General features: G+C 46.0%; 1 protein-coding gene across 1 annotated transcript in view; it reads left to right on the top strand.

Annotated features, from left to right (window-relative positions):
* The window catches only part of LOC128723515 (histone acetyltransferase KAT7), a 47,626-nt gene that overhangs the window by 13,457 nt on the left and 11,758 nt on the right, over positions 1-22,411 (top strand). The window contains exon 5 of the mRNA XM_053817269.1: positions 3,642-3,735. Coding sequence (XP_053673244.1) covers positions 3,642-3,735 — 94 coding nt within the window. The remainder of the gene's footprint in view (positions 1-3,641; positions 3,736-22,411) is intronic.

The following is a 22,411-nucleotide window of genomic DNA, read 5'->3' as shown; positions in this document are numbered from 1 at the left end:
CACCCTGGGTGCTGGGGCGGCATTCCACGGATAGGGTCAGTGGTTCTTCCGATGTGCGCGAAGAAATTGTTCAACGTGACGTCATTAATTAATTCACCTGGCAGTGTGGATTGGGGCGTACCATATTTTTTGTTGTCGATACCGTATGATTTGAATTGAATAATCCATTAATCTCTGTGCGTTTGCAGCTCGTCATTATTCATATCGATTATTTGAGGTGGGATTTGTACCAGCACATGTGGTTTATTATTCATGGGTGTTCAAATAATATCATTTATCACTAACAAGGCGATAGTCGAATCGTTGTTCAGCATCATTGCACAGAGTCCTGTATTTTCCAATTAAAAATGTTTTTGTATTTGACTTTTCGATTGCTTTAATGAGATCTAATGAGGGTTATATGTTAAACCAAATTTCGACTGATTTACTGTGTTACTCATTCGGCTGCTTTATGCTACTTGGCGTGAGCTGGTTGTATTTTATTTTTCCGCAACCTAACGGTGTACTATTTTCGTTTATTTTGGCGTGATCCCTCGCCGTAAGCCTTATCTACTTGCTCCATCTGAAGCAGCCTGATAACGCAAGTAATGCTCTCCGGAGCAGCATTTTCGGTGGCGTAAGTTTTGCCCCGCACTTTATGCATTAATTTTATTTCCATTGCACTTCGTTCCGGCGGGCTTGCATTGGCCCAAAAACACTCACTCGCCCGGCAGAGCCAGCTACTGGTCTTTGGGAGGACTGGTCTTTTCGTTCCTTTCATAAACTCGAAACAGTTTTCCGTTAGCTCTCGCTTCTCTGCGTCTTTAGCTTCAGCACTTATGGCCTTTCCGCTTGCCACACGCTCTATTGCTCTCTGTTAGTTTTCTCTCGACCTGAGGCCAAAAAAACAAAAAAAAGAACAGCTCCCAAATGACCGCTAGCGGTGTTGGCAAGTTTTACAGCATGGTAAAAAATGGTAATTTTGTTTTAACACCATCACACTTTACACACTCCTCCGCCGATTGGCCGGGTGCGGTTGGCGGTTGCGAACGTTTGACCCCCGGTGGCAATTGACCCTATCCACTTACGATTATCATTATCACCGTCAGGGCCAGAGCCACCATCGCTTCGTGGTGATGATGGGGCACCTACAGCTGCCGTAGGTGGGTGGGGACTAGATTGCACGGATCCGGCACACCATTAGGACTCGTCCGCTCGTATTGACACGCGGGTCGTCTTCACCCGGGGCAGCTTTCACGTGGTAGAGGGCAACCATTGCTGACCCCGAGGTGCTTGTGCTCCGGTGCGCTTCAGTATGCAGCGCACCAACGATCGGTCCGTCGAGGAGAGCAGTGGCATTTTTTTTTAAATTTATGCTCCACCAGCGGAAACGGACGCACCAAGAACGGCGAATTTTGAAACATACACACACACAGTTGAGCAAGTTTTATGAGACGCAATTAACAAAATATATTGAATCAGATATATTAGCGACAATAAAAGGCAAGCACTGGAAAGCGACATCAGCCCGCTAGGGGTTGGTTGTGGGGCGCATTTTTTTTTGCGCTACAAGCTGGATGATGTTTCGTTTTTTTGTTGTTGTCTTAACATTTATTTATTTTCTGCTTCCGAGCTCGGCTCAACGAGCTAACATTTCCAACGGTGGTGCCTGCGATGGAGGGAAAGATGAGTATCATCCTCCATCTCTTCGCTGCCAGCGATGTAAAGGGATCTTTTGCTTGGGTCATGGGCTGGTGGGACTGTGCGAAGATGGCTTAGATAAGGCTCTGGTGGGCTTTTATTTTTGTGTGTCTGTGCTCTCTGGCCGCGGTTTGCCGAGAGAGGTAACGACAAACGACACGGTAGCCCGTAAATACATCTTACGGGTCGCATTTTTGTCGTTGTTGACGGACGGCCAGTGATGGTTAAACTCGGCGACACCACGAAAAACCGCCTCGACAGGAGAGAGAGAGAGAGAGAGAGAGAGACAAAAGAAAAAACAGGGAACACACGGGGAGCTTCGATGCCGAATCATGCAAAAGTGCCAACCGCTAGCCATCTACCCGGTCGTCATCGACGGTGGCAGCGTGTACCATAATTTGATGCAAATTGAAGGGTGTTGTCGCTGCAAGCTACCCAACGACGAGCGGTAGTTCGGAAACGATATTTTTTTTTGCAAAAAAAAGGAGGCACACTGGGAAATATATGACGGAGCATGACATCCGCCACAAGACACCGGTAAGCAACCGGTCACACTGCAGTCGCCTGAAAGCTCGGGTGAATTTTTCATTTTTTTTCACTCTCTTTTAATAAGGGCATTATGCTGCGGGCGTACCGAGGGTAAGGGCGCGTATTGGTTATATTTAGTTTTTGGCTAATTATAACAGCTAGTTTATTTGTTTACACTCTTGTTTGTAAGATCACTATCGATGATGATGGCGTTGATAAGGAAGCACTTCATTCCCGCAGCGGTGCCTTGGCGTATTAATTGGTGCTCTTTTTTTTTATAAATTAAACATAAAATTTGGATTTTTTTGCTCTTTTTGTGTTGCCTGCAACCATGCCCATCCGAGTAACGCTCGAATGTGCATTAATAAGAAGGATTTAATAGCTTGTAATGCATTTTTTGTTGGCTTAAAATTGCATTTAACATGTGTTTCCATATCATTAGTGCGACATTATGTGCAGCTATCGGATGTCCGATCGTCAGATACGCAGATAAGGCTGTGGAGGGTTTTCCCTTTTTCACGAATGCATAGGATGAGTTGAGCGTTGAGTTTAATGTGATTTGCGTGTTTGGTGGTGTTCGAGTGATTCCGATTTTAATGCTAAACTGAAGCACCGTGACTTATGGAAACATACAGTCACACACCTGAAAGCAATGAAATAACTGACAAGAAGGGTTTTTTCTTGACCGATTTTCATTAATTTTAAGTGCATCTCACTTTTATAATACTTTGTACAGCGTTTTAAGCGTTTATTGTGCATAATTAATTATACACATTACACTTACAGCAAGTCTTCTCGGCAATATAGAGGAGCTGCTGTGTTTTTTTGCGACGCATATCAAGAGCTTCTTTACAAGGGTACTTAATTCAACAAGCACTAGATCCTGACGTACTCACGGAAGAATTTTTGTGTGTCGCGGCAGTTGATGCTAACGGTGCACAAAACGCAGCTTTTTTTTTATGACGCGATAATGTCCCGACGAAGTGGTTTGCCTCTTGCGAAGAGGGAGTTCTATTAATGGCTGCCTGCATATAGCATAAGTTGTTTCGGTTGACACCCCGTGAGAGGTGCTACAGCATAAAGTTGTCTTTTTCTGCAACCGTTGATTGTACAACGTTGGGGGTTGGAGTTGGATGTGTGTGTTGCAATTCATAGGCTTTAATAAATTATTAAAAAATCTTTTTTGACAAGACTTTAGTTATGAACAGAAAGGTTTGCAGTCAAACAAGCTGTCAGCGTATTTTGTCATTAACAAATAATGGACGATAAAACACTATAAGTATATGTTATTTTTAATTTATATGTTGTAAAATGAAGAATTTTCCGAAGGCATATTTGCTTCTTAAAATATCATATGCTTTTGGTTTTATTCTATGTTCGATCGCTAAATTGTTTTGTTTTCGAATTAACTCTATTTCTTTTTTTTTTTGCAGGAGAAAAACTCGTTCCTCAACTACAACGTATCGTGCATCCTTACCTTACCACCGTATCAAAGGAAGGGTTATGGTCGCCTGCTAATCGACTTCAGTAAGTACAGTTTTCTTTTGCTGCTATCGCACATACACACACACCCCTCAGGGTGGTCGTCGACCCTGCCAGCTGGCCGCAGGACATGGGGGTGCCTTTTTCGGTTAGAAACCGTTGTCTTCCAGGCGAGAGGGTGTAGCCCCATCTCGCGACGCACATGGCGGGTGCCCTGCTGAAATCAGCCAATTTACATACTTTTGCCATTTGCAATTCGGACACTTCGCACCGTGGGGGGTACGTTTTTGCGGCATGGCAGGTCGGCTATGGCAGAAGAAGGTGCCGTGCAAAACCATACTGTCCTTCGGTGCTGACCGATTGCCGTCATTTGCCGACACTTTTCGATCAGCGAGGGTCGATAAGGCTCGGACGACCGTTGAACCGCAGGCCAGAATTGGCCAGAATTTGACCCTTTTTGACGGGCGGCTTGATGATGTTTTTGGGGTTGCTCCGGGGACCAGGTCGCTTATAAATTTCAGATATCCTTGGTGAAATTTGTGTAAGGGACGCCGCAAAAACAAAACCGTACACCCCACGATCCACCGACGTGCGGATTACCGGCGCAAGTAAGCCAAACCACAAAACCCGACCCCAACCTATATCCCCCGAGTGTGTCCTTCGCGCGAAAGGGTTGCAATGCAAATGTTTTTTTTGCGATGAATTAGAATTAATGACGACGCTGCCGATTTAATTTATTGTGTTTTATTGTCTTTGGTGTACTTTTTCCCTTCGAAAAATAATCATGATTATTAACCCGACATTATCGCACTATCGTCCGTCGATCGAGCGAGCGCTTGGCGAGGGGTATTAAATATTTTCCAACATCGTCATCACGGTTGTCCTGTGCGCTGTGATGTAGGTTGTGTGGCGTCCTACATACATCTGCGTGGCAACAGTTGGAGCTACGGCGTGGGGGTGGTGCGAGTTTTTAGTTTACGTGCGTCCGTTACTACTATCGACCCCCTTGACGTGCGCGCAAAAAAATAAAACAGGGCCCGTCGTACCCCTTGCACGAGTTGAATGACCTCAAAAATTATTTGCAAAAGGGGTTGGAAATGTACACATACTACACATGTAATATCGCTTATCAAACGCTCAACATCACGCAAATGTAAATGTATGCCAAACAGGGACTAGCAAATGGGCTTCCTGATTCTTCCCCTCATCGGGTGGGGGCCCCAAAAGGATTGTTTGGTATTTGTGTATGTGTTTGGCAGAGTTCCTGCCGGTACACTATTCTTTCGAACGGTGTGCCTCACGTAAGCCACCCATGCCTCAATTAGGTCCTGTGAGTCATCTTTTTGGTAGCCGGCTTTCGGTGTTGATACCGGTGTTGTATATAGATGGGCTGATTAAATAATTAGCTTCGTACTTTTGTGATACATAATGCATAACGTGTCTTCATAAACTATTGCTTTTTGTATTCTGTATATCCGTCACAAATCATTTCAACTTTTGTATTTGTAATAATAAAAACCCTACCGCATTAATTCATGATCAAAGGATGGTAGAATGTACACGTTAACCTGCATGATGTTTTGTACGTTTTACCAACCAACGAAAACGTTTGCTCTAATCAACTGTACCATTCCTTCCGTCTGTCAAAGTTCATCGATTCGAAAACGACCGCCAGAAACCCACCTTGCTCGATTCCATCCCGTTCGAGAACCGTTCGGCTTTCGGAACGGCATCATTCATTGGATTGGGCACTGGAAAAGCGCCTCTTTCTGTAGCGCATGGTGAGGATGGATGGTTTTTAAAGGCCTCCCCGTTAGCCACGCAAAAGTGAACGAAACGCGCGAGAAGCTAGCGAAATTCGCCAAACGCGCCGGATTGCGATTTTAAATCCATACCCCCGATACCGATCGTTTCCCTTGCACAAAGTCCATTGACCTGCGTGCGCGTTCGCATCTGTGTGTGTGTGTCTGTATGTTTGCATCTTGAATGTTCATTTTCTGCTCGCCAGAGGCAAAACATGGTCCCCGGGGGCGGTGAAGGGCACGGGCGCAGCCACGAGAAAAAGGCTAAGGCATGTGGAACCGCTGGAAATGAGAAAAACGCAATCAACTGCGTTACCTTCGCTTCCTGTTTCCTGCGGTTCAATTTCTAAAAGCAGTCAAAAAAGACTCAGAACCCCCTCTCTCTGCGTGTGCCGAGATGGAAGCTGGTTCTCTTGTGCGGCCAGTTACGTTTGCATGCACCTGATTGCGTGCAGTATCCGTTCGGGCCGATGATAATGGTTCATCAGTGGCTGCGGTTTCAGAGGCGGCGCTCTTAAAGGGCCCCCAGGTGAAGGCCCCCTTTCCCGACGTCATGAATGTTTATCTGCTCGTTTGAGGGGCAGGGCCAGAAGCAGGATAGAAGATCCCGGCCCGAAGAAGTAGAAGGCACGGGAGCGACTACACGCAACTTCACCGCGGACACGGCGCAAGTAACGAACCGAACCGATTTGCCGTGTTTGGAGAGTTAGGATAATTGTAAACTCATTGAATCGAGACTGTAGCTAAATAGGCTGTGTACGCTCTTTGTCCGTCCGCGCCGAGATTCACCGGTAACGCCGGTTCTCTCGATTGCAGTCCGTTCGTTTGCTGCAGCTCGGCAGCAGCGGATGGGGGCTCATGGGTTTTGTGGTATGCTGGCCGCTACGTTGCAGAAGATTGCCAATGCTGCTGTGGAATTGACCGGGGAGCTTTTAGTTGTAATTTGCTCTTTTTCATGCTTAGCTGCCAGGTGCTAATGAGCCTTCGGAAATGAGTGATTCGATTTTTTTCCATACAACGAACCCTCGGCCAACAGGCCTGTTGAAATGTTGATAAACGCGTCTTATTCGTGGAGAATAAACACATTTTTGTCACCACGAAAAGGTTGTGAGTGGCTTCAAAAAAAAAAAGGGGACAACTCATCAGGAGGTTGATGCCCTTAAGAGTGCCGCATTAAAATGTGCCACTTTTTTAGTTCTTTTCTTGAACACCTAGCTCCCAAGCCGCGTCTTAATTGTACCCCAAATGCTTGGCGATTTATCAGTCTGACTGCACAGAACGACAGGACGATCCTGTCCCCGTCTAGTGTCTTGTCTCCCAAGACGCTACTTGCGTGCTTCTTCGGTTGGTGTTGGTGCGGGCGGACAACCCACCCCCCATGCCGGTTCCACGGATTCCATGACTTCGAACTGCGTTTCATGCTCCCAGGTTCGATAACCGCGAAATGGACGTATGTAAACAGAACCATAAACCGGGCATTTGCACCGTTTTCTCGCCGCAGAAGTCAAACAGAACCCACCCCACAAACAAAAGAAAAGGTGCCGGTCAATGACGTGCACCACCCTCCTTCCAACCCGTCCACCCAGTCTGCCGTCTTCAGCTGTCACACCGCTATCTACTTCGTCTCATTTATGATGCACCGAAACGCCCTGGCGAATCGGTGTGGTCGGTAAAGTCGCAGGACCTGTCGCAAACCCCAAGAAGAACCGCTACGTTGCCCGTTGGGATGTCGGTGACAAGCTCAGAAACAGATGGTGGGGATGATGACCGATCCAGTGGGTGGGGGTTGGGATCGGTGTTATTCACCTGGTGCTTCCCGTGGATTCAAATCGTGGATGGTAAATGGATCTTTTCGTTCGTGGTGTGTCCCTCCTTTTGGGTGGCGTTTCCTTGGTCGGATGAACACCGGAGGCAAGCTAGCAGCATGCGCGCGGTGCAAATTGAATTAAATCCTGCCCTACCCTAAGAGAAGCACGCGGTTCGGATGCACACCGCGATGGGATCGATCGATGGTTCGATGGGAACCGATATTGGTTGCGGCGCATCTACGGAAACGCTAGTCGGGGTGTGAGTAGGTCATGAACCGGTAATGCATCGGTAATGTGATAATTGACTTTATTTAGGGTTAATTTGGCTGATATCGTGCGTTGGTGGGTTTGATTCTCGGGGGAAATATCTCCAAATGCGTGACGTTTGGTTTGATCGGGATTGTTTTGGTGTGGTGAAAAGGGATCATTATTGAGACGCTTTGAAGTAGCGTGCAAGGATGTATTGTTCTGTCCACAAAATTAAAATGATCGAACTATGAAGTGATGATTTTATTATGAAATTTCTAGAGACACTAGTTCAATGGTGTTTCTATCGTGGGTTGATGTACGTTTATACACATTTTTAAAACCTGATAAGTTGGTAGAAATAATCTGAAATTGCTTCTGCAACGTGTAAAGAGTATTTGTTTATATTCTTAACTTTATCACATTAACTTTCGATCCAACGATGCAACCTTGCAACTGCAAATAGTGTTACCCTAGCTAGCTGTTGAAACAAAATTGAAAAATTGCATCCCCAACCGTAACCGAAGAAGAAGAACCGACTGCGAGACGCAAATCAACATTCCACTTGGGCCGTTTTTCAGTGTATCAGTACGTAATTACGTGGAAAATTGTATCATCATGACGCGGCGGAATGCAGCAATTGCAATCCGGCGAGTAATTTCACCCTAATATAGGTCAGCGTGCAGCAGCACCCGCGGGCAGGCGTTGCTTCGTGCGAGCGTAAAAATGCTACTGCATTAATTTTATCTCATTCTTGACACAACGCCTGTTCTAATGATCACCGATCGTCTTCGCGGGGCAATCTTCGACCAGAGCGTTCGCGATCCGCGCGCCCGTGCATCAATGCAGTGTGCGATAATAATGTCAAATTATGCACTTCTGCATTCATCCTCATCAGCGCGAACATCGACTTCATTCCACCCGTTTGATGGGCTGCCCTGGGGAAGGTCAGGACACTGTCAAACTATGCACGGGCCGGGAGCAAAAGTACACCCGATCGGCATCAGAGAGAGAGAGAAGATCATGCACCTTCTGCTTGGTTCTGGCTTAGCCGGCTTGTCGCGACTGGTGACCGAACGGGGTGGTTGAGAGATGGGAGGGTTAAAAATGTGTAAATGAAATAGTTTTTAAGGACAGGCAGAAAAACGGCTGCAAATCGAATGTGCACCAAGGTGAGACGAAAGGCAACGCAACTGATGGCCCCAGGACTCGATGACCGATGCAGCTCTCGGAGCTCTCGAAGCAAATGATAAATTACTTTCGTTGACATAATTCCACCCTGGAAAATGTGTCACTCAAAACATTGCCTTTGGCGTCGTACGGCAGCGTTTAAAACCGAGTACCGCAGAGCGTTTTATGGCCACGGTCGCGCGCCGTAAGAAGGCACACATCCGTCCTCGCGGAACTGACGCTCGTACGGAACGGAAATAATTACACTCTCATCATCATCATCATCATCATCGTCATCGTCATCGTTGTGGTTGTCGTGGAGGATAATTTTGCCCGGTTCGCCATCATCACTATCATTGTTGCATCATTAACTCCACCGTTCCCCGGTAACTGGGCCTTCTCCACCTGTTTCAGTTTGATGTCGCATTGAGCACACGATACCGATGCTGGCCAATGGCACGGGCTGGTTGGTGTTAGGAGTGGCACGGCATCTGGATGGGCTGTTATGTCCCTTCAACGGGCAGAAAAGCATAAATGGTAAAGAAAAACAGCACTTCTGGGCATGCATCCCAAGCAGGAGTTTCTTTGCTGTTGCAGTTAGAGAGCATGATGATTGTGCACGGTCCGAGTCGGTGCTCCTAGAAATGATAATTATCGTTAGACGCTCGCTGGATTTAGATCAAACTGATCAGCGCCGTTGCTGTTTGGAGGATGTTTGTTCGGTATAATCGTATCTGAGTTAGGGCAGGTTCTGCTCTGTCTGAGTGGAATATGACTAATTTCAATTCAATGATTGATTCATTCATAAAGCTAATGTAGGTTTGTGAGTGCCTGTGTTTGAATAGAGAACATTTTCCAGAACATTAAAGCACTCCAGTCTGTTTGTAAACGATATGTTTCAAACCGCTCTATAATAAGGACTCATAATCCGCTTTTAGATATTATCGAGAACTATGTGAGCTGATTTTCTTGGTATGAAGCTAATTTTATTCATTGTTTATGTCATACCATTATCGCTTTATGGGCTACGTGAAAAGCCAGTGTAGCTATTACTGGATATCCACCAAATTTGCTCGTTTTTGCGTCAAATTATCCAGTCCATTTTTGGAATTGCTATTAAGGTCAAATGTCGTACAAAAAAAAAACAGCTGTCAAGAGTTAGTATGTATCTAGTAAAAAAAGGAATGCAGAGTATCCGAACAATAAGCACCGGAGTATTATCTAAAGAGACTTTGACTAATTGCATCAATCCTCGCTTAACCTTTGTTTTATCATGAAAAAAAAAACATGTACGTTCTTTGAACCCTGCAGTGACCGCTGTCAGAAGCGATAATTTATTATCATCCGCTAAATTCTTTCCGCTTCTCGCGTGGCGTTTACCGATGGCTAAGGTCCCAACGTGCGAATGATGGATACCTTTGGCGCTAGTTGGGCGCTAATCGACGAACGGTTCATTTCTGACAATGTAATAATTTTCCCTACAAGTGAGTGTATAATTGCAAAAAAAAACCGCCCGAGTGGAAGCGAAACGCGAAAATAAAGCCAGAATAATGTTGCTGCAGCGCCGAAGCACTTGAAGAACGTTGCTAATTGTAAGCTTCCGCGAGTGTACCGATCCGCCGCCGTTCGCTTGCGACGGCGAGTTTCGGGAACGAAGAAATGATGATTGATGATATGGGAAATGAAGGGAGTGACCAGCCTTATCGAGCTGGCATGACTAACGGCAGCCTTGATGATCAAGGACGAGCCGTGGCGAAATCTCAATTCACGCGCCGTTCGCCAGCAACAATATGTTGCGCTTCTGGCTTCTTCGGTGCTTCCTCACGACGTCCCGGTGGCGGTCGACATGGCGGTGCAGATTGAAATGTACCGCTGGTGCATCTGCAACCGCGCCTGACATTGTGAAGGCGCAGTTGATTCTCTCGCACTGGCCATGTTGTCTCTTTTGTTGTCGCTGGTTGCGGAATAATGCACTGAAATAAAATGCATCCATGTGGGCAGGGCTTCGTGAAGGGATAGTTAATGATGCTTGATTGCATATGCATAACTTCACGACTACCGTGAAACATGCCTCTGAGATGCAGAATGCACTAATAAGATCGTTAGCTTAATCTATTTGTTTAGAGTGGTTATGAGTCTCGCTTGAAGTCGTTATTTAGTGACACGTTTCGTTTGTTTCGTTGTAAGCTAAAGGAGTACGAGAAGCCCTTCCGAGTTCCAGCTTCGTGTTCGAAATAGCTATGATTTACATTACCAATTGCGGTCAAAAGTGGCGTGATTGTGAAGCTACTTACCGAAAAATTGCATGCCAAGTGGTGCACAACAAGCCATTGACTTCGGTTACAACCCGAGGCGTTTGCGTCCGCTATGAATGAATTTCCCTTTGAGTTTGACTAATGACACGAGTCCCCCGGTGCAATTTGAATTAAATTCGGAAGGTCATCATTACCGTGGCTAATTAATATTCTGCAGCACAATCATAAACATGAATTGACGAAGTCAACTTTTATCGTTTCCCATTCGCTGCCCCCAAACATGGCATCGAAATCGATCGGCAGAGGTTGATTCGCGAGTGGAAAAACAGGAAGGCATTTTATGGTCATCAATTGGGTCGTTGAACTTCTAAATGCCATGAGAAATGAAAAGTAAAATAAAAATGGGCTCCCTTAATGTTTACATTCTTCGTGTGCTATCTGGTAATGCATAGCCGGCAGCGCACCTCGAATGTGGCCAATTGATTTGCTGTGGTAGTCGGTTGCGGTTTCTGGCGTATAAATATGGGCCGAAACGAAGGAAACTTGCCAACACTCGTTTTCCCTCCGCCGCATGCCGTTAGCGGTTTCGTAACGGATCGCACCTTTTTTCCGCTCAATGCAAAAATGCTTGTGAATACGGTCGGCAAAGGTGAGAAAATGTGTTGTTAATTGATTAAAAAATGGCTATTTTTAGCCGCAGCAATGGGTTCGCTGCTTCGGTAAGCGAAGTCAAACAAACCGAACATACGTCTTATTATTTTTCTTGCGCTCGTTTTCCTATATGAATCATACCGTTACTGGAAATTAAATGTATAAAGATAAGCTAAAAATAGCAATTTCGCGTATTCCTTCTTTCTATTTTCGGTATACCTTATCGATTCCATGTTATACCGTTTCATGTTGCAAATTCCACCTGTTGTGCTTTTATGGCGGAAGATCGCCGATCGGATGTTTTTTTTTTCAAGATTCGTTAGAAAATTGAGCAAATAAAACACATGTTAAGCAATTATATTGTGCTGTTAATTTACACATGCTGTTGAAATTATTATGGCTAGGTTTTTTTCTCCGGTGAAAAGCCTATAGTTTTAATTTTAATAAAATTACCCATCGATAAATGAATGCTTACAAAGGATAGCTCAACATAGCGGCCTTCTTTTGCAATTGATTCAATCAATAGTTTGATTTCCCCAATCCGCTACGCAATCCACGCATCCTTTTGCTCAATCTAAAATAGTTTCCTAATCCAATTGAATCGCGTTATGATATCGGGATGCACCGGAAGATGCGATACCTACCCTTTCGCACCTGTTTTTTTTTTGCTTTATTTGCCCGGGCTGAACCGCAGGTGTAGAATCCTACACAACGACATGTACGGATGTCCCGGGTCGAGCTTTCCACCGGACGGCAGGATCAAAGAATATGTACAATACAAATAAATAGATAAAGGGTAATTTCACCTGTGTGTGACCGCGATGTCTCTCTTTCTCGCTAGCTCTCTCGTCCTTTCTCTCGGCGCATAGAATGCACATGCATGTGTTTGTGAAGACGCTAACGGGAAATGTTTGCATTGGCGTATCCTGTCTGTGCCGATATGCACCAGTGTTCGCATTGATTTACGACGTCTCGTCCATTCAACTGAGCAGCAATCAGCGCCGGGAGGGAGGCACGCGTATTGGTGGCTTCCTGCTGCTGGCGCCAATAGCTACCCCGTCCGAGCAAAGAGCAAAAGGCAATGGTACTTCAATGCACCCGCTGTTGAAATGTTTTTAGACAAAGTAAACACATTTCTAATAATTGCCGCTGCTGGGAAGGCCTGAAGGACCTCTTCAAGACCGCCAATGGCAATGGGAGGCAAACGGCAAAGGGATTTATGGTGGAGCTATGCAACGAAAGCATAATTAATGCTAGAAGGGCGTTGAGTGTAGAGGCGATTGTAGCACAGGTGGGGTGTACATTTTTTCCCGGCTTTATCGATAAGAACGCGGGAACGGTTATAGCCAGGGGGTGCTCAGTCGTTCTTAATTGCACTGTTACGAATGTGAGCAGCAAAGGAAGATCCTTTCTGTGGCCCGTGCGTTTTGTCCGCTTTTGTGGCAGGTTTAACTATGCAGATTTATTTCGCATTATGTTACTCAACTATTTTTTGTTTCTTTAAAAATATTGTTTAGCGAGTTTTTTTTTCTGTTTGCGCTATAAATAGCTCCCCTGATGTTTCGTAACTTTTTGCACCACCAAAAGGCGAACGAAAAAAAAACGGCTCCTCTTGCGATGGAGATTGCCTCGAGACGGCGATTATCGATCGTCGGCAGGCGGAGAAAAGTGGTTGAATTTTCGCCGGGCGGCGGTCTGGGTGGATGTCGCATAGTTTGGAAATAGTGCTTTTTTCCTCGCTCGCTCATTTCGCCGGTGAACTAACTTTTTTTTGCTCACTCACCCCACCTATTTCTCCACATCCACTGGGCATCCACTTCGGGCGGCTGCCAGGCAGTAGTAGTACCGGCTAGTTGGCAGCGCGCTCGCGCCCTCATATGCGAGAACTTTTCGAGGGCGATGTCCTGACTGTGACCTCAGTTGACCTCGGATTTGCGACCCGAGGCCACGGAAGCGAGCGAACAGCGCCGCGCCCTGGAGTGTCTGGAGATGGATGGCAAGCAGGGCAACAGGCGGGAACGAGACTGTCCGGTGGTGGTGCGAGCAAACTATTGGGTTGCTATACAGCCACCGCCGCACACACGTACACGGTTAGGTGTGGGCTCTCTCCTGGAACATGAGCATAAACACACACACACAAACACACAGCCCGCTTGGGGTGGTTGGATGTTTGGTGCAAACTGGTCCCGGCCGGCGTTGCATTATTGCGATTTAACCGGGCTGCTCGTTGCATAGAGCTTCTCGCGCGCGCGTTCATCATCATGCTGGTGCCTGTGATGTTGAGCCGTGATCCTGGGACCCGGATACACTCTCGCGCGTTATGCAACGTTGGCAGCGCTACTCTTTCAGGGGTGCAGCATTCAAACCAAAGATTCAAAGGATATTGCCAACACATAATATATATATATTTCTAAAACATTTTTCCTCATGGTCAACGAGCCTGTATTCGGAAACGGTTTTTTAGGGTTTATTGTCTCAGTTTGCTTCCTCAATTCTTTCATACGGGTCGGGGTTTTTTTTTTACATTCATAAGGTAGGGTCTTTGATAGCATGTCCCCGTGCGGTGTCGAAGTAGCAACAAAAATAATCGAAATTGATGAAAATTGGAAATGATCGAAAAAAAAATTACCGGAAGCTCCATTATATCTATTTTATGACATCATAAACAGCTCATCAAGCGGGTCAAGTTCTCCGTGCTGGTTGAGCACTCTGAGTCTTGTAAAAAATGATATAATTTCGGACCGCACCATTGAGGCCACTGCACCTGTTTTAACGACGATCACATCGTGTTGGAAATGTTCCTACTGGCTGGAAATTTTAGTGGCAGTTATATGCTTGCAAAACACGATGCTGTATTGGAAAAATATATCTTAAATCGAAGTTGTGTGTACAGTGCGTTCCAGCGTGTAACGCTCACCGAAAGCTTAACCCGTAACAATAGTATTTTATTTCTGGCATAACAAAGCGGTCGGTTTCGTTTCAAAAAATAAAACCTCGCCAGTTAATTACAGCACCCATGGTGGCGAGCGTTGAGAAAACTGTCTAATTAGGCACGATCGTCCACCTCTTGACCGGTGCTTGTTTATGATGCGATCGTACATAATTAGACATCAACTTTTGCTATCTGCTGCACACCTTCGCGCGGTTTCGTTAAAAGGAGAAGCCTGAAAATGCATTTGCGCCTGGCCGTTTTTATTGTTTCCCGGTGGTTGCAGCGCGTTGCAGCCGTACCGTGGCCGGCTGGCTGGTTTGTCGGGTGTATTGCACTTTAAAAGCATTCCATAGTTATTGTAATTGATTGTGTCTGGTTGAAGAAGAAGAAGAAGAAGCAGAAGAAGACGGAAGCCTCTTCTCGTTTCGCTCGCCGTGGCGGAATCGTTCGGAAACGACGTCAACGGTAGGCTTGATTTATGAAGCCAAACAAGGCGCTCGTCTTGAGTGTGAGCGGCGCGTACCTGGGCGGCCGGTTCCGTCCGTTTACGGAGGAGGGTTTTATGCACATTCTTTAGGCAGCCTTAGCTGCGTTCTTAGCGGCGTGGTTTTGGGGCACAGGCGCACGTCAGTGTGTCTACGGTTGCCCGTCGATTGATATAGTTTTACGTGCTTTGCGCTTGTGGTTCGCGCAAACTGGCAGAGCGATTTGCGATGATGCAGCACACTCGGGTTGTGGGGCAAATTTATGGTAATCTAATGTAGGAAAGGAAATAAGTTTATCTACTGCATTATTTTCCTGGAAGGCATATAACAAGCGCCGCTGGAGTGACTCCAAAGATGCCAAAATCCGTACTTTTGTGCTTGTTTTCGTTGCAGAATTTGGGATTTATTTATTTTCAAACATTTGTTTGGATTAAATATTACAACAACTTGCCTGAAGCTGTCATTTTTCATTGTTACACAATTAATTTACATTGGGAATGCACTTCATTCACGTGTTTTTAAGTAATTGGAATCGTTATTTGAATTCCTCTAAAATAATGAAATACTGCTGCTCGTACGTATTTTGAAATTCGTTCTTACTGCACTTGGATGTATACAAATATTGAGGAAACGCTTCGCGAAAGGGTTACGGCTTGTCGAGCAATTCGGCAAAGAGCCTCCGAAAGTGCAATTTAATAATCATAATAATTCATAACTTTCGTCTGCATTTACTTTATCATTCAGTTGGCTGCACTGCTCGGCTCCCTTCTACATTCGGCCTCCCGACGATGCTGATGTTATTTACCTTTTTGGCGCATAAAGCGAAGGTCCCTGGGATTTGCAAGCATCCTTGTTGGTTTGCTGGTGCGGTATGCTGCCGGACTTTAGGGCATATTGAAAACGCGTGTGTATTTGTGTGCATCGTTCGATACCCCATTGCAATTCACCGATAGTGCAATGACCGTATGCTGTATACTCCTGCCAAGGGGGCACAGGACAGGACACCGTGCAATCCCGAGGCATGTCCAAACTGTGGCAGAGTAATAGAAAAGGAACATGAGAGATGCGTCGCGCTGAGAGCTGTGCCGATTTTTCCCCGATAGAGGAACCGTGGCGAGAGAGCAAGCAATCATGTTATTTAACGCAGATATGCAAGTACAGTACAAACACACAAGTACTTGCGATGCACGCTCGCGTTCATCACGTGAAATGACAGAGAGATGTTCCGTCCGTGGAGGGCAGCACGGAAATCTGATCTGGCAGGAGGAGTAGAGCAAACGTTTTCCGACGGAGACGTGGTGGTGCTGTGCAAATTTGACCATCGCCTCACCTCGGTGGTTGTAATGCTTTGCGAGCATACCTTCGATGAGTGATGGCTTATTGTGCATACACCACACGGGTGATTGCTATTGTTTTCGCATTCAAACGGCTCTAGAAAGGGTTGAATGTGCGATAGCGAGAAAAGATTATTTTAGCGAACATCTATCCTAATCGCATTCGATCTTATGCCATGCAGCAGCCACCCTGTGCTGGCGGGGTTTTCGTCCCTTGAGGATTTTCGCTATGTACCTGCATCCCTTTGGAGCTGACACTGTGACGAAAATGGCGAAAGGATGTTCCGCTCGCTGCGAGGGAAAACGTTGCCCCGTACATTTGGTTCGATTTGCTGTAGAGGGGTGTATCGGTTGTTGAATCAGTGTCATGGCTGCGGCCTCTCGAGCGAATCACGCAGGACGAAGAAGCGATACGTCCCACGGAGGGCCACTGAGCCGAGTTTAGAAGTCTCCGTAAAATAGCCGAAAAATTGCTCACCGGCCTCACCGGGTGGCAGTAAACGCGAGAACTCGCTAACAGCAAAGGGTGACCAACCCCATTCGATTGCATACTTTAACCCCTGGAAAGGGGCCCTTGTGGTTGTCCCCGTCGGTTGGTGGTTGACGTCTGTGTGGCAAGCCTGCCCGGGGGTGGGGGGTTGGTGCGACTGGCGGACTGGACGCGATGCTGGGGGAGGTATAAATTTAACTGTCTAGACAGAGTAGATCTGTAATCTAGTCTCGACAGCTTCAGACGCGCAAGTGTGAGTATATTTTTGGGTAGTTTGGTGCAGATGTTCGACGGAACTGAAGAGAGTCGCTGGTCGAACTAAGGACCCACGGCGCACGAGCGAATGCGATGGGTTGAAAATGGGATGAATTTTGGGGATGCTAACGGTGGGAGGATGTAAGCGGGTGACTAGCGAACAGGCCGATAGGATGAGGTCGTCTGATCATGGCAGAACCTGCGAACCTGTCGCCTTCGGCAAGTTTTATGCTTCTGATGGGAGTTTTATGGTACAACATGTAATTGTACGACGTACACTTGGTGGTTCTCTCTGTCTCTCGCTCTCTCTCTTTCTCCAGTTTGGCTTGAATGTTTTGTAAACGATTTTCATAAAAATAATCCTGCAAAAATTTTACGAGTTATCGGTCTGATCGTAGGACCTCTAGTAAAGCTAGATGAGTCCGAAAATTAGATTGGTTTTAAATTTTATGCTCCATGCTTCAATCGGCTAATCAGTTTTGATTCTATTTATCGTTGGTTTCATTGTTTAATCCTAATCTTTAATCTTATTTATTTTTCATTTCTTATTAAGTTTTTCGTACTATATTTTACTCCATGTAGCGAGCCGTTCTGGTTAATACAAAACAATATGTTTGATTCCATCGAGTTATGACTCCTCAACAATTGTGTTTTCCTTAAGAGTTACGGTTTTGCGATAAGAGGTGATCAGAACACTCGTTAGTATGACAGCGGCGTATAACTCTTGTAACTTTTTTTCCCCCCAACATCTTCGCAAGCGCCCAGTTTATTTGGTTGAGACGATTGCCTGATGGTTGCATCGACATGCTGTAAGTGGTAAGAACGAACAGTAAAAAAGAGAGTAAAGATTTGGAATATCTTTTACAAGGGCGACGTTCGTTTTACGACCGCATGCTTCTGAAGGCAATGGCACGAACAATCCCATCTCTGGTACCTAACCTATTCCATTTGCTTGACTTTTTCTTCGTATCTACGTATGTCGAGACTTTTTATGTTCATTTTTCGGACGTTTTCTTTCATGCGTCATTCGAAAAATGCACGTTATGCTAATGTAATGGTGGTATCGTACAAATTGGTTTTTTTTACTGCAAAAATTGTAATGGCTTTTGTTTTTGCCCTAGTGATTCTTATGTTAGCGTATATTGATCGATGTGAAGAACACAAAATATCTGCACAAAAAATGCCCGAAAGTGTCTTTTCAGCGTATAATTAGGCAACAAAAGCTTGTTGGTGTCGAGGAGGATTTCTGCATGAAACGGAACGCGTCAAATCGAGTTTCCATGTTCCTAAACTTTGCCGGTTGCTAATTTATGCATTTGTCATAACGTTATTAAATAACGTACATAAGTGCAAACGCGAGACTCATCCTGGCTTTGGTCAATTAATGTTGTCTACTTGGACGAGCAAATTCATTCCGTTAATTAGTAGCTGGGTGGTGAAGCGTTGGCCACGCTGGTCGTCGCGTTCGTCCCACCGCCACATGCCTGGTTAACCGGAGGTCACGGCATAAGTAGGCTCTCCAAACTTAATTGACCGAATCAAAACAAGGCTTTTTGCTTATGCTGTTGCATGCCACGGGATTCCGCCCAAGCCCCTCCCGGGCTGGGTGGAAGTGAAATATTAAGGAAGTAAGAGATTTGGTGCGCATTGTATTATGAAACGAAAAATAATAAAATAAAATAAAATTAAGTGATAAAGCGCGCACATACACTCGCCGACGCTCGTTGGCTCGAAGTTAATGAGGGATGGATTCATCCACCGCGCCACAATTATGTGCGCGGGGGCCCATCCAACCGGAACGTAGATTATGTGTCTCTGAAGGGTGGATTTCGATTTATCAAACATATCTCGTTAACATCGGAAGAATAGTTCACAGCCATTCTTCTTTTGCGACCGGAGAGGGAGGAACCCTTGACTAGACCGGCGAGTGGAATAAATAATGCTGTCCGCCTAATTAACATCGTGTTCAAATTATCGGGTTAGCATGTAGTGCGGTCGTTTCGACGTCCATTTGGGCCGAACTGCTGGGGTGGGGTGCTTGGGCTTTGAATTTTCTTTAGCATCTTGAAACAAGATAAACCCTCTACATGGGATTACTATTGCTCATTCAAGTGGTCATCAAGATGTCTGGATTTGGGGGGTGTGCTTTTTTTCCTTCTTCGTTTCATTCTATTATATTCTATCGCCGTCTGTACGTTCTTTTATTCGCAAGAAAATTGAATGTTTCCAGCAGGAGAGGATGGGTGAGATGTGTATCATAAGCCTTGGGAGGTTGTATTTGAAGGAGTTGTAAAAAAATTGATTTTCTATGTAGTTGAGGGTTTTTTTTTCCAACTCAAAAGTTTTTGGTAAGTTCATCCACCAAAAGCTGTACATTTTTACTTGCAGAAAAAAAATGTAGCAAGATAGTTTTGTGATATTATTGAGAGCCATTTATTGTCAAATCTAGAGCTGCAGCTTTCGGTAGCGGTAGCGTAACGTTTTGTCATATTAATGTTCGCGTGTACCATTTTCCATTCGTCCTGGACGCCTGGTGCAAAAGCACCACTGTACTGTCTCACACCATAACTCACTCTCTCACTCTTCGCCGATTTTCCCGTGCAACTCACACTGTCCATCTCTTTCCCCGGTCGTCTGGCATAATACGAGCGTAAATATTGTCTGGGATCAAACCACACCTGGGAGGGGGCATTCTAGTATCCAGCTGATGTTTTATGAGGGAGATCCTAGAATCTCATCGCGGCGGCAGTCTGCAGACTCGTCACGGAGCAGTAGTTTGGTGGTTATTTTTTTTTTCACCCATAGTGAGAGAGAGAGTGAGAAAATGAGAGAAATTCTGGAGCGCGTGGCAGAGTCTGGCGCGAGAGAGCATGGACGCTGAAAATGATGAGTGTGAAAAAGGATCTCGGGATGAGTAAGTCTAGACCCGGCTAGACCAGACAGCAGACAGACGCAGTAGTACTACGAGCCCCGTCTAGTGGGAAGAGGTAGACTGGCGTACTAGCGCTCGTATGCTGCGTTCATTGAACTTTTGCTGTTGCGTTACGTGCGCTCTCGTGGCGCGTCCCATTCCATGAAATTCGAAGGATTCCAAGATCGGTATTTCTCTTCCCACATCCACCCACCGTGTAGAATGCTGGAGGCGAGTGAAAAACGAGAAATTGTACGACTTGGCCGGGCACGGGATTTGGCAGCGTAGACTCACGGGCGACCAAAAAATCGTGCTCTAAAAAGGTTGAAGATTTTAATCGATGAGTTGCAGAATGGAAGCGAACCGAAAATGATTCGTTTACCGGAAAGCTTTATTTGACGGAGAAAAATGCACCAGTGGGTGGATGCATTAGAGTCTGATTTTTTTGTGATAAAAGTCTGTTTTTTTTCTATGCCTTGTTTTTTTTTTTTAAAAAAGTTGTTTTAGTGTACTGAAATTTTACTCCTGTTTCACGGGTAATGAGTGAAAAAACTAACTTAGCAATTTGAACTTAAAAATGATTATTACTGTAACATAATTTCGTAACTAAAAGGTTAATTCAACGGACTTCCTTTGGTAAAGTTCCAAACTCCACCACTAATTAATACAAATGTGCATCTAAATGGCCCAACGTTTCCTCCGCGGTGCATTCCATTTAATTTATTTCATGTTAATGACCGCACCGGGACCGGAAATGATACCGCCGGAAAAAAATGATCGTGACTACAACAGAGAACCGCGAAGCGGACAACAACGACGACCGCAAAGACCTGTCAAATTTATTTTTTTCTCAAAAATTTGCACATAATTCTCTTCCGATGAAACCCCGCGATAGACGCGCGCTGCTCGCGGTGAAAAGTTGCAGACAGGAAATGAAGGAAATATCTGCGACTTGGCGGCTAGCTTAAGAAACCAACAGCTGTGGGCGTGTGGCCGCGATCTGGGAGCTTCTCTGTCTCGTTCTAACGTTCGCATCGCTTTCGGTGGTCCGATGATGTCCGGTTTCCGCCATCGTACGGCCTGTTGGGAAACGCGTCGCGAAGCCGCGACGACTCCTAAATCTCCCGGCCATCGAAACAATCGACCGGTCAATGCAGATGGCCGCTGAACATAATTTGTTATATTCAAATTGCTCCACCCGGCCGGCTTGCCGGCACGCATAATAGCGTGATGCTTTCCGGCCGTGTCCAGTGTCTGCTGCGTGGACGATCAGGCGGCGGCCGGCGCTGTGAATGCGAAGTGGATGTAAATTGTATTCATAAATTCTGCGAATGTGTCTATTTCCCAGGTAAAACGCTAAGAACGGGGAGGCGTAAAGCCAAAACGGAATGGGAATGCTACTGCAGCATAAGGCAGGAAGGTAGTGCCGAAAGAGAAAGGAAAGAATGTAAGTAAGTTCCGGGTTTGGTCCGGTGGCTCGGAAGCGTTCACAGTGCATGTGAATCAATTTTTGGACGCCTTCGTAAGCCAAACCCCGAAGCTCCCCGCGTGGCTGTGGGAAATCAAGCGCGAGGGAAGGTGTGCGGGTTTCTTTTTCCGAAAGATCGGATCAGATTCCCTAGAGAGCGACGGCGGGGTTAAAGTAAAGTGGCAGAGGACGCACAAGCAGTTGCCTAGCGCAGGTCAGCTATCAGGGCTCACCTGTGACCAGTGGTGGTTCTCGTGAGACGCAGCCTTTATGGGATTTAAAGCTGACCTCTGGGAAACCTATCTGTGGCCGTGCGTCCCAGATCTCTCGGGTGCCGGTGTAAAGTGAATTGCCTGACGAGAAAGAAGCCACGTCCGATCGCGACGACAAAGAAGACCTGACGACGACCGGCCGGTCGGTGGAATGGTCGACGATGAAGACACCGAAGTTCCACGCCGGCCGGAGCTTCAGGTCATAATTGGAACCGTGAGCGGTTATTTTTTCGAACCTGCTCCCACCCGAAGCTCCGGGGCCGGTTTCCCAGGAGAAATGTGATCCACATAACCGTAAGTGGTTGCACGGTTATGCAAATGGAATGCTGGCGGTTTGGAGTGCGATCCGAGCCAGAGGGCATGTCGGATGGTGTATGTGTGTGTGTGTGCGAGTTAAGCAGAAAGTACGGCCTGCCGGAGAAGTTGATTGAAATCGCACTAATTGATTACTCAATTACGGCCTGCTGATCCCTCGGTCGGCATCCCAGGAGAAGGAGTTTGATAGAGAACAGAGGGAGAAAAAAAAACGCGTTCACGATTCGACCCGTGTTTTTTTTTATTTCGTTTTTTCATTCACCCCTGAACTGACCCCGGAGAGCAGGCGCAGAAGTGCAGCTAAGGGAACCTTAAACTGTAATTTAA

This window comes from Anopheles nili, chromosome 3 (genome assembly GCF_943737925.1).
Source record: "Anopheles nili chromosome 3, idAnoNiliSN_F5_01, whole genome shotgun sequence".
In the NCBI taxonomy this organism is placed as follows: domain Eukaryota; kingdom Metazoa; phylum Arthropoda; class Insecta; order Diptera; family Culicidae; genus Anopheles; species Anopheles nili.
The sequence above is the reverse complement of the archived record's forward strand: the minus strand, read 5'-3'. Positions and strand labels throughout refer to the sequence as shown.